Source organism: Sapajus apella, unplaced genomic scaffold (assembly GCF_009761245.1).
Source record: "Sapajus apella isolate SASKATOON/1434 unplaced genomic scaffold, GSC_monkey_1.0 scaffold2, whole genome shotgun sequence".
Taxonomy (NCBI): Eukaryota; Metazoa; Chordata; class Mammalia; order Primates; family Cebidae; genus Sapajus; species Sapajus apella.
In genome coordinates, this window is record NW_022436942.1 from 71951319 (window position 1) to 71963544 (window position 12226).

The window sequence follows — 12226 nt, forward strand, 5'->3', positions numbered from 1 at the left end:
TTCCATGTCAAAAAAAAAAAAAAAAAAAAAGGTGAGGGGCAAGGCATTTTAAGCAGAGGGAACAGCATGTGCAAAGGCATAGAGTCCTGCCTGGAGTTTGGGGAACAATGAACTCTGTAGGAGGTGTGGTGGGAGGAAGGAGGAGTCTGGGAAGATCATGGGTGTGTGCAGGAGGCCATGTTCTAAGGGTGTGGCAGGCTGGGCTAGAGTCAGGGGGCTTCCCTGCTGTTTTTTGGAGATCCCACTGTGGGGGATGCAGCCCTGCTGCATCGCTGAGACGCTGCTTCGCAGAGTCGTTTCGCCCTAAGCAAGACCGGCGGCCCCACCGGAAGACTCCCATCTCCATAAACTGTTCCCAAGGTGCTGCCTGGTGCAGCAACAGAGCCGTATGGTCAGGATAGAGGGCAAGCACTCCTGGCTCCAGGTTCTATGTCTACACAGAGGAGTGGGGCTGGGGGATGCTGGCTGCTAACACCCTCCTTTTGTGCCCAGGTGACATCCTTGGCCCTGGGTTGCCCCACAGGGAAGGGGATGGATGAAGGCACAATGGCGGCTCCATCCAGCAAAGCACCTGAGACCCAGGCGACAATGAGGTGGGAGGAATGCGATGGCGTGCCAGGAAGACCTGAGAGCACCTCAGGTGGCACCACAGACAGAACTGTCCCCCATGACGGAGCCTGGCTTTTCCGGGCATGCAAAAGGTAGAGAAGCTCCCTAGCTGGATGACGCACACTAAGGAAGCAGGATCCAAAGTAGGTGGGAAGCCGGCAGCTGCCCTTTTGCTGCGGGCCCAGGCCGTAGCGGAAGCACTTCTGCGACGGGTGGCGGAGAGGTGGGATGGGGTTCAAGGTCAAGCACCCCTTGATATCCCAAGTTTTGGGGGAGCATACTGGACAGCAAGGGGCACCTGCCATGCCTTCCACGTACCCAGGGCGGAGCGATTCTCAGGGCTCTCTCACTCCCTCCTCACCTGACTCACAACAGCCTCCTGGGCCGACCTCATCTGCTCCAACCATGCCGGCCTCCCTGTTTCTCATGCACACTGAGCTTGCTCCAACCTCGGGGTCTCCCCTGCCTCTGGCTTCCTGCTTGGGCGGCCCTTTCTTGGGTACAGGTGTCATCTCTGCAGTGAGGCCTCTCTAGTCCACCTGAGGAGCAATGTGTCCCAGCCTCTTCGACCTGAGCCTAGGGCCCTGCTTGTCCACTGCCACGAGGGTACATGAGGGCACAGCGGGCACTCAGTATTTTCTGGCCACCACCTGAACTGTCACTGAGGCCACATGATGCCACCAAGCTGGGTAAGAGGTGAGTGAGACCTGCGGGTATCAGGGCCCCAGCAGGAAGTAGATGGTCCTCCAACGAGGTCACCGAAGAAAGCGAGCAGCAAGAGTGTGGCCCCCCAGGAAGGCCGTGAGCATCCCTGCCCTTCGGACGCTGGAATCTGGACACAGAGCACTGTGAGGACAGGGCCAGCAGCCGTGAGCTGTGGCCTGGCAGCCTGGCAGGCAGGGAACGGATAAACACTCTGACCTCCGTCTCTTGCTGCCAAGGCCCTCAGTGACCCAACCCGACTGCACCCTGAGAGCACACAGAACATGGATGCTTCTGCACACACCAGGCTCCCGGCAGGGACTGCCCCAGGCTGGTGGAGGCAGGTCTGCGGGACTGAGAGGGGATGCCCAGCAGGAGGTGCTTGGCAGCCCTTGTGCCACAGCCTGCTGGGTGGACAGCAGTTCTCTCAGAAGCCCCACCCACCTCTTGTGTTCCCCAGGGGCCCATGAATCAGCCACAAGACCTTCGAATCAGCCACAAGACCTTCCGGCTCCTACCGTGAAAGTGTGCAGCCGTCTTCTGCCGCAGGGCCTGCAGGGTCACCTCAGCATCGGCCCACTCCAGCACCAGTCTCCGGCCATACAAGTGGGTGCTGTGACACAGGGCGTTGAAGGCTCTCTGCAGAGGAACAGGAAACGAAACTGCACATCAGCTGGATCAGCGTGCCAGACACTCCACTCTGCCCGCCAGCTGCCTGCCCACAGCACAGATGCCCAAGCCCAGGTTCTGGCCCCGTGACATCTGATCTCCAGCGAGGGTTTGGGGAGCGGTTGGGCGCATCTATTTAATTAGTGGGTTGCGTTCCCAGGGAGAAAGCTGCAAGTGGCTGAGCAGTCAATATATCCACCGTCTGGGCCATAATTGGCGCCTGGGCCGAGGCAGTCGTCTATTTGCAGCGTGTCATCCGATCTGCGGAGGGCGACCCCATTAGTGGGCTCACCTCCCACCTGGCTGTCTGTATGGCAGCCACTTGAGAAAGCCATGCCCTGGCCAGCCGCCGATGACAAGCATACAGGCTTGTCACCTGGGTGTCACTTGGTGCTGCTCTCCTTCACTGCCCTGGTAACTCTGTCCCACACATTGCTCTTGAAGGGGCCCCTTCTGTCCCTGCTGCCAGTGCCCTTTGCCTCCTCGCTGGTCCCCCGGCCCTTTGCTCCCAGCCTGGGTCCTGGCGCAGGCTGTTCCCACTCACTCTTTGCTGTTCCCGACCCCCACATGCTGCCTGGTTCCCTCTTTCTACTTTTTAACAGCTATTCTGAGATAGAATCCGTGTACTTCATACACCACTTGTCTGAAGAAGACAATTCAGTGGGTTCTGGTATTATCATGGAGCTGTGCAAAATGTCACCATATCAATTTTACAAGGTTTTCATCAGCCTCAAAGGAAACCCCACACCCCTTAGCTAGCAGTCCTCCAGCCCCTGGCAACTACCTGTCTGGTTTCTGTCTCTGGATTTGCCTATTCTGGACATTTCATATGAACGGAATCATATGGAAGTGATCAGTACCCTCTTAAACACTGCTAGGTCTCAAGTTCAACGGCACTGCCCAGGGACGTCCTCTCTGACTTGATGGGCTCATCCAAAATGCCCCCATGGTACAGGGAGGCTGTGAGCTTAGTAGCCAAAAGCCTGGAGTCTGAGGTCACCCTGCCCAGGAAGGGCAGACCCTGCAGGTCTTAGCTTGAAGATCTTGGGCAAGCTAAAGAAACTGTCCTGGACTCTGCTTCCTTATCTACACAATGGGTACGTGCACATAGGCCAATCTCAGGGGTTTCCAGGACAAAAACGAGTTCACACAGTGTCTAGAACAGTGCGGGGTCACTGTGATTGCTCAATACACGTTGCTTCTCGCTGCGGTTTTGTTACTGTAGACATGACATTTGCAGTTGCTTTCTCTCCGCAGAGAGCTTTTGGGCAGGCATGGTTTAAAGAGCACTAGGCCCCAGGTGCTCGAGCGCTGGCAGTGGAGAGCAACGGTGGCTAAGGAGGTGCTTTGCTCTGCCTCTGGGTTGCAGAGAGCACCAATGGGTGCAAGCAGAGGGGGGGCTTGCTGCTCTTGTTTCTTTGATGCCGTGAGGCATCATGTAACCGGAAGGGTCTGGATGGGAATCCATCCAACTGTGCTCCTGATCTACAACGTGGCTCTTACGGTTGGACCACGTCCCGCAAGAGGAGACAGGTTGGGTCCTAACCCCATGAACTTCAGAACGTGACCTTATTTGGAAATGGTAGTTGCAGAGGTCATCAGTCAAGATGACGTCACACGGGAAAATGGCTGGCCCTGAGCCAATGACGGGTGTCACTGGATGGCCACGTGAAGACAGAGACATAGGGTGAATGCTGGGGACGGGAGGTGTGGGGTGGAGGCAGACACTGGCTGATGAGTCTACAAACCAAGGATGCCAGCTATCCCTAGCAGCCAGGGGAGGGCACCACGAAGGTTCCCCTTGGAAGGAACCAATCCGGCCAGCACCTTGATTTTGGATTTCCAGCCTCCAGAACCGTGAGACACATTTCTGGATTTTTAAAATGTTCTCTAAGGCAAGGTCTCGCTCTGTCACCCAGGCTGGAATGCAGTGGTGTGATCATGGCTCACTTCATCCTCAGACTTCTGGGATCAAGAGATCCTCCCACCTTGGCCTACCGAGTAGCTGGGACCAGAGGCACATGCTACCATGCCTCGCTAGGTTTTCAATTTTTGTAGGGATGGGGTCTCCCTGCATTGCCCAGGCTGGTCTTGAACTCCTGAACGCTAGTGATCCTCCCGCCTCAGCTTCCCAAGTGCTGGGATTACAGGCCTGAGCCACTGTACCCGGCCCATTTCTGTGGTTTGAAGCCATCAGTCTGTGGCATTTTGTTACAGTTGCCCTAGGGAACTGACGCAGTTGGGTAATCATCTGCCACATCTTGAGCCTCAGTTTCCCCATCCGTGTTGGGACTGGCTGTGGGACATACATAAAATGAGCATGGAGGGCAGCACATAGTATACAGTCAATAAACAAATGAATCCGAAAAGACGGGAGGGAGGTGACTAGAACATGCATCTTTTTAAAACTAGACATGCGGCCAAATTAAAGAAATGCTTTGTTCTCCTCCGTGCTGTTCTGAGGAGGACCAGGTGCAGAAAACTTTTTCTTTCCTTTTTTTTTTAACTTTAATTTAAAAAAACTCTGACTGCCAGCAGAGCCTCTGCATTTTTTTCCATGTGGATATAAAAATGCATCTGGACTCCGAGCCGAAATGGCCCATTCAGAGCTTTAAAACACACGCGTTCTCAGCTGGCGAGGCAGAGAAACGGCTTGACTGGGGGTGCTGGGGTTTTAAGATGAGGGAGAGGAACTGGTGGGGAGTCTGGGGTGGCGGATGTTCCATCCTCGTGCCAGGGTCCCCGAGGAGTTGTGGTCCCTGGGACACGATGGGGTGGGGGTGGCCAAGGGGATGCATCTGGTGAATGCTAGGCTGGAACTCCGAAGAATGGAGTAAGATCCCAGGAGGTAGGTCTGTGTGAGAGGCCCCAGCCCCAGCCTCTCTGATTCCTGCTAACAGATTTCCATGTTTCTTTCTCTCCCTTGGAAACCACTTCTCCATTCCAGTGCCACAGAAAGCCCAGGGAGGTCTCCATTCATTGCAGGAGTTACTAAAAAATGCCCTCTCCTGGCTTCTTTGTGATATCACCTCTCACAAATGTTCATCTCTCCCCTCTGCACTCCTCTGACACATTCTTGGCTTCTCTCTGGAAGAGCTCTTCATTCTAAGAGGGTTGGTGGCATGGCAGTTTAGAGGATGGACTCTGCTGCTGGCCTGCCTTGGTTCAAATCCCTGCTCCAGTGCTTACGAACTGTGTGATCTCGGGCAAGCTGCTGAACCTCTCTGGGCCCAAGCTTCCTCATATGTAAAAGAAGGGCAGCAGCAAAGAGTAGTGAGAATTCAGGGAACTGTGAAGTCTGACACTTAGAACGCTGCCTGGCACATAACAAGAGTCACTTAAGATTGGCTGTTATAATGATGTACGCCTCCATTTTTTCATTATCCTGCTAAAGAGCAGGGCCAAGGGAAGGTAAGACACAAAAGCTCTTGTATTCGAGGTTAGAACGCAATGCGTGGTTCTCCAAAAATAGCAGAATTACCCTGCCGCGTTCTAGTCCCTGCAGGTTAATATGAAATCAGGTTGTGTTCCCGAGTGCCCACTACCTGGGTGGCTGGAATGTGGTGGCCTCAAACTGTCGCAGGCGGTGTGAGGACAGTGATTTGAGGCTAAAATTGGCCTTGGATAATCCAGAGTAATTGTGTTTCATTAAAAGAGTGTAAGGAGAGCTTGTCATATTTGACACATTCTAGGAGGCAAGGCAGGTGGGGAGAGGAGGAGGAAGATGCAGGCCCGGGCCTCAAGGGGCTTTCGTGGCACCGGAAAGACTGAGAGGAGCTTGTTAGGTTCCAGGCACCACAGAGGGCAAAGTGCAAGCCAGAGAGGTCCACCAGCAGCTCCCTCCTTGGTTTCTGCCTACACTTGACCCCACTGAAACTTGACCTCCACCTTCCCCCAAGTGTTTTTCCAAATCTCAGCTGCAGGCATGTGCTCCCCTGCCAAAACAGCCCCCAGGTTTGTCTGTCTCAGGAGACTGAGGAGTTACTGGCCCTCTGCTCCTCTCCAAGTCTGGCTCTTGCTGTCTGATTTTCTTTTTGTGGCATCAAAGGCTGTCTTAGCATGGATGACCCTATCTCCTAGCTCCATGGAACTCCAAGCACATGACCTCAGCCTACTCCTGAGAATAGACATTATTCTCCCATTTCAAAGAATGGGAAACTGAGGCACTGGCCAAGGTGTGTATGCAGGTCAACTTCCTTCTCCCTCTTCCTTTTGGCTTCTACACATTGTCTCTGGGCCCCTTGGACAGACGGCCCAGGGAAGGGTCTGCCTCTCCTGCACAGGCAACAGCCAGGCACCCTCCCTGTGCCCAGAACATCCGCCTCCACTTCCAGAACCTGCTCCTGCCCCATAATGCTTTCTGTGTGCCAGTCTCCCTGACTCGACCTTGAACCCTGGAGGGAAGGTGTTCCATCCTTAAGATCCTCAGCCTGGTGCTGGGCAGAGCCCATTCAGTCCATGTCCGCAAAGCGCGCTATGGCGTCTCTTTCACTAGGGGTCTCGAGAACATGTCTCCAGACTGGGGTAGATGGTTAGGCTGGTCCTAGTTGGGGACGGAGGGTTGGCTGACATGTCCTGCCACAGTTCCCTTCAAACCCTTGCACTTTATAGACCACAAACACGGTGGGGACAGGAGTATGTCCCGTTCTGAGAGAGCAGGCAGTCCCCGACCATCTAGACGAGTGGGACATTTGGCCTTTTGAAATGATACACAAATAAAAATTGGGTCTGGCTCTGCTCCCAACATGCCTGGCTTGGCGCCTTGCAAGATGGGAACAGTAACCTGCACTCCTAGGGCTCGAGAGACTGCACGTCAGACCCCCAGCTGGCTTGCTGGAGAGGCCTGAAGATCCAGCACAGAACCCCGAAGATGCAGGGGTCCAGCAAAACGAACGCTACAGAACAGAAGCCCCTCCCGCCCTTGGGAGCACTTCCTGCCATCAAAGATGGCCCGCGCTGGTTATTCCTGGTCCCCCCTCCATCTGTACAGTGTGACCAGGGCTCCCTCGGCCTCTGGTTTCCACTGAGGTGAAGCAAATGGGTGGCACTGTGGGAGACTGAGGGAAAGGAAAGGAGGGAGGAGAAGAGGGGGGAGAAGGTGGTGCTGCTCCCCTCTCCCTTCCTGCAGGCTGCAGCTCCTGCTAAGGCCTCTTCTTGGCAGCCTCAGCCCTAGCTTTTCTTCCAACCCTCCTCTTGGTCTAAGGCAGGCGACAGTCGCTTCACCATCCCTGGTGAGGCCCTTAGCCCTAGCAAGCCTCTGTAAAGACCTCCTCATTCGCCTCACCTGGGGGTGGGGGTAGGTCCTGTTTCTGCCAGATCCCTGACCCAGACCCAGATGGCTGCCTGGAGTCCCTCTGCCTTGACCGGGGACAGGTAAATTTCCTACCTTAGGTGGTGTGTCTTGCATGCCTTGGCCCTACTGAGAATTTGAGGCCCACCCAGGAAAGCACTGAGCAGGTCGAGCCAGAGTCCAGGGCTGCCCTCATGATCCAGTTCTCCGGCTCTGCTGTCCTGAAATCACAGCTCTTTGAGCTCCTCTGACTCAAGCCATGAACTCCAGGTATCAAGAGGCCTGGCCTCCTGCCGCCTTTTCTGGATTCCCTTAGAGGCCAATCTGCTAAGGTGGTGTGGGGTTGACAGCCGCAGGCTAGGCTATGGCTGGGCCTGGCGGCTTCTTTCAAGAACTGGGAAGGCACTGGAAGGCTGCCAGTGAGGTGCTGGGCCTGACCTTTCTGCAGCTTCCCTGGAGACAGACCTCCTTTCACAGCAACAAAAGCCCATGCACGCCCTTGGCAGGACTCCCGTCCCTAGGGGCTTCGAAGAACTGCCCTGGGCCATGGCTTCTGCGCAGAGCTGAGGACAGGATTTCTATCTTGAGAAGTCCAAGGCATTCTCCTGGGTCCTTCTGCTCCCCAGGGAGCTGTCTCTGGCAAAACCAGAGGGCTGTATCTCTCAGCAGACACTAAATCTGTCCAAACAGGGACAACGCCAACCCCTCCCAAACCCGCTGTGCCCCCAACACCTAGAATAAGGGGCTGGCACTGTTGAGGATTCTCTGCAGACTTGGCCAAAAAATAGAGGCCAAGGACTTCTGGGAGGAGGGTCTGCCTCCCTGGGGTGTTTTAACACTGTCACCCTGAGAGAGAGAGAGAGAGAGAGAGAGAGAGAGAGAGAGAGGAGAGAGAGAGACAGATCCTTTTCCTCCTGTCCCAAGGCTCCCACTGTCCTATGAGAAAGCTCTCAGCAAACCTCACCAGCTGCTTCTGTCCTCACAGGGGTAGCTGCCTGCTAGGCAGGCGTTGGTCCGGAGTAAGTTAAGCTCCCTGCACAATCCTGGGTGCTCCTATCCTGGTCCCTTCCCAGAAATGACACCGTGGAGCTGAGGGTGAGCTCCTAGGAGAGACATCTAGAGTCCCATTTCCAGATTGAGCTTCCTGAACTCTTCAGACACAGAGACACTCCTCCCTCTCATTCATTCATTCATTCATTCCCTCGTTTGCTCAGCTCAGTGCGATTCTACTCAGTCTCTGGAGTGGTGATGGTGAGGCAAACACGAGGAGGAGACAAAGGTGGGACACACTTCTGACCTCTGCCAGTTTACAGTACCCCTGGGAGGGGAAAGAGCCACTAGGGAGAGAGGGGAGGGCCAATGCCAGGGGCCCATGGGCACCGAGCCACAAGGCCACAGGCAGCCTGGGCTGCTGAGGCTCTGGGCTCCCCTCAGGCACAGGTCTGGCCCTGCTGCTTTTAAGAAACTTCCCTGAGTTTTCACTTTTTCAACTGCAAAACAATGGCGCTTCAGCCTCTCAGAGCTGCTGGGAAGCACAAACAAGTCAGCATTCTTCCTTCAGCCCACGCCCAGCATCAGGGGAAGGGCCTGATCTGGGACCTGGGGCTGGTGCCAATGGTGGTCAACTTTTTTTTTTTTTTTTTTTTTAATTTATTTTAGGCCAGGTGGGGTGGTGGGGGGGGGGTCACGCCTGTAATTCCGGCACTTTGAGAAGCTGAGGCAGGGGAATCACTTGAGGCCAGGAGTTCGAGACCAGCCTGGCCAACGTGGAGAAAACACGTCTCTACTAAAAATACAAAAATTAGCTGGGCGTGGTGGTGCGTGCCTGTGATCCTAGCTACTGGGGAGGCTGAGGCAGGAGAATTGCTTGAACCTGGTAGGTGGAGGTTACAGTGAGCGGAGATCATACCACTGCGCTCCAGCCTGGGTGACAGAGTGAGACTGTCTAAAAAAATTTTATTCTAATGCTATTAAAAGGGAGGAAGGTTGTCAACTTAGCGGGGATTTTTACTTTTCCTTGATGATTAGTACTGCCTGCCTGCCTGATAAATCTGAAATGAGGACATCTGAACCTGCGTCCCTCTCACTCTGATCTCAGTAGGACTGTGCAGGTCTCAATCCACACCGAGGCTCCAGGGACACAATTAGCAGAGGGGGCCATCCTGGCTGCGTCTTGGCCACAGGGGCTGCTCACCTGCCAGTCTGAGGAGGGCGGCCTATCCTGATCCCAGGACTCAGCCCATACCTAGGTGTGCTGGCCGAGGCTGCCTTGAAATGCAAGCTTGGGAGTCAAACACATTTTCAAATCCTCCTGGGCTCTGCTGAAGGAAACTTGGCAAAAGCCCACAATTACAGCACAGTCATGAGTGCACACATGTCACATGCACAACTGAACAGAAAAGTGTGGCCAAAACTCTGATTCCTGAATTTGCTTCCAGTTAACATTTTGGGGCACACAAGACAACGGATGCCTAGGTTTCAGCTGCAGCACCTCTGATCCCTGGGGGCCCAGAGGCACACTCAGCCACCCTCGCTTCTGTGGTGTCACGTGCTACAGCCTGTGTTAAATGCTTTCCACGCAACATTCTGCTTCGTCTTCACAAACGCCTCAATGGCAGCCTTATTATTGCCTGTGTGGGGACGAGTCACTTGGGCTAGAGGGATCAGAAGTCCCTTGTCCGCATCTGCACAGCTGCAAAGAGGCCGCTTGATATCACAGGCCACCGTAACCACTGTGTAGCATGCTCCTCCTTCTCTGCATTCAATGTAAGCAAGCGTGTGTTGAACGCACGTCACTGACAATCTAATAGTGATCGTTTGCTATGCACACAACACGGCCCAGCACTGTGCTGGGTGCTGGGCCCCCGGCGAAGAGGAAGGCTGTCCTGCCTTAAGGAGCTCTGTCCGCCTCGCTCACCATCAATCCCTCCCACTATAGGTCTGGTTTTGCTGGGATCTGCAAGGTGAAGACAGTAGGTTCACAGAACATTCCTTGAGAAGCCCAACGCGAGCCCCTGCCAAAACACTGGCATCCCCCAGGCGGGGGAGTGCCTGGGCCACATGTCCACACCCCTTCCTCTGCCCCGACCCTTGGCAGAGGGAAAAGCGAGAAACGGGGAAGGAGACATTAAGTGGTGCGACCCTCCGATGACAGCTGTGGCTGTTTACCACAGTGAGAACAGCCCTGCCTGCCAGCGCCAACCACCATCGCGCCTCCCTACTGCCGGCTCCCCCCAAGTGTTTATTTAAGCCAACACATTGCTCTGCTAATTGGATAACATTCCATGTGAAAATAGACCTTTTAAAACAACAGCAGCGGCGGCAAATAAAAACAGCTGCAACTGCAAAAGTACAAAGGCGTGGTGGGCCCGGGGAAGGGAAAAATTAAAGGCGCAATGCATGGGAAAAAATTAATATTCTGGCTTCTGGGATGCAAGTGTGTTCTTTGTGGTCCTCCCCTTCTGCGTTGCCCTTCCTTTCTTCCTCCAGGACCAGCCTGGCCTGGGTAAAGAGGAGGTGGCGGCTTCTAACTGGAGTCCCAGTGGCTATTGGTGGCCACTCAGCCAATGGGGACGAATGCGCGTGGTAGGGAGCCCCCCTACACCTGCCCAGGTGGAAGGCTTCTGCCTCCTCGGTGAGGGGCTACGCCTCGGGCTTGGTAGGGCTGGAAGGCAGCACGGTAGTGTGTGCTAGCAGGGGCAGCTCACTGAATGCCCACTCCTCCTCTGAGTGCTGGAAGGAGTGGACTTCATCCTGGACTTGTTCCCAAGAGACGTTTTAAGGGACAACTTCTTGGCCTTCCTCCAAAGTGTCCATCTAATTGGAGAGTCCTTCTCCTTGGTGAGGTGTCAGGGCTGGGTGAGAGGTGGTGGGATGGCATGACAGGGAGAAGGGGCTCTACCCAGAGCCTGGTGTGGAGATACATGGAATTTAAGTGAACCAGTGAACGAAGGAAGGAGGAATCCCTGAATATAAGCTTTGGAATCAGATTTTCCCAGCTCTGCCAAGCACCACCATATGACCTTGAGCAAGCAACTTTGTCCCTTTGAGCCTTGGTCTCCCTCACTGTCCAATGGCCTCCTACCACCTATCTCCTAGAGTCCCATGAGGATTAAAACTCATATATGCAAATGTTCTATACCACCCCTGCCAAAGACGGGCTTCCAGAAGTTGATAGTTTTTACCAACTCAAAGATATTACCCTTTTAGAAACATCCTAGTTGTGGGGTCCCCCGGCTGCATGGCACTGATGACACAACAGACAGTCGTGTACACGGTGCAGACCCAGGTCACCTAGGAGACCACTGCATTCAGGATGCAGTCCTGCTCGAGTCCTTCACTTCCTGCACTGCCCCCATTCTCCTTCCCTCATCAACCTCTGTCCCCTGCTTCCCTCCACACGTGGGGGAAGGTTCTTTGAGAAATGCCGGATCATCACACCCGGAGGTTTGATAACACCAGCACTTTCGGAGGGACTGACATTTACTGCCCGGGACATCAGGGGCTGATAGAATGTCCTAGGTTGGGAGAATATGCCAGCTCATCGATCCTGCTTCCTCTGAGCAGGGCTCTGGTCACCAGGGCCCGTGACAAGGGCAGATGGTCAAGACCCACCCTCGGTTCACCCGAGCAGCTCAGTAACAGACTGGGGTCTGGGCTTCCTATCAATTCACAGGGCTCCGCGGTACCTTCAGCGCTGGAGCTTAGCAAATGCTTGGTGAGGCCGGGGAGGGAGACGGGATGCAAATCTCCCGCCTGAGGTTGGGGCTGCCGCAGGTTGGGGTGGGGTGGGACGGTGCGAGTGTGGTGAATGTCACGCACAAAGCCGGCGCTCGAGGGAGCCTCTTGCTATTATCATCAGTTGCCTGGTTACTCTGAGCTCTGCCACAACAGCCTTTGAGGAACCTCTTGCAAGGATTCTCTTTTCAGTTTGGGTGTGTGTGTGCTTGATCCAGA

General features: G+C 54.7%; 1 protein-coding gene across 2 annotated transcripts in view; it reads right to left on the reverse strand.

Moving 5' to 3' along the window:
• RBM19 (RNA binding motif protein 19) overlaps window positions 1-12226 on the reverse strand; it is a 143354-nt gene that overhangs the window by 22599 nt on the left and 108529 nt on the right. For both annotated transcript variants that reach the window (XM_032240672.1, XM_032240664.1), the window contains exon 23: window positions 1830-1950. In XM_032240672.1, coding sequence (XP_032096563.1) covers window positions 1830-1950 — 121 coding nt within the window. The remainder of the gene's footprint in view (window positions 1-1829; window positions 1951-12226) is intronic.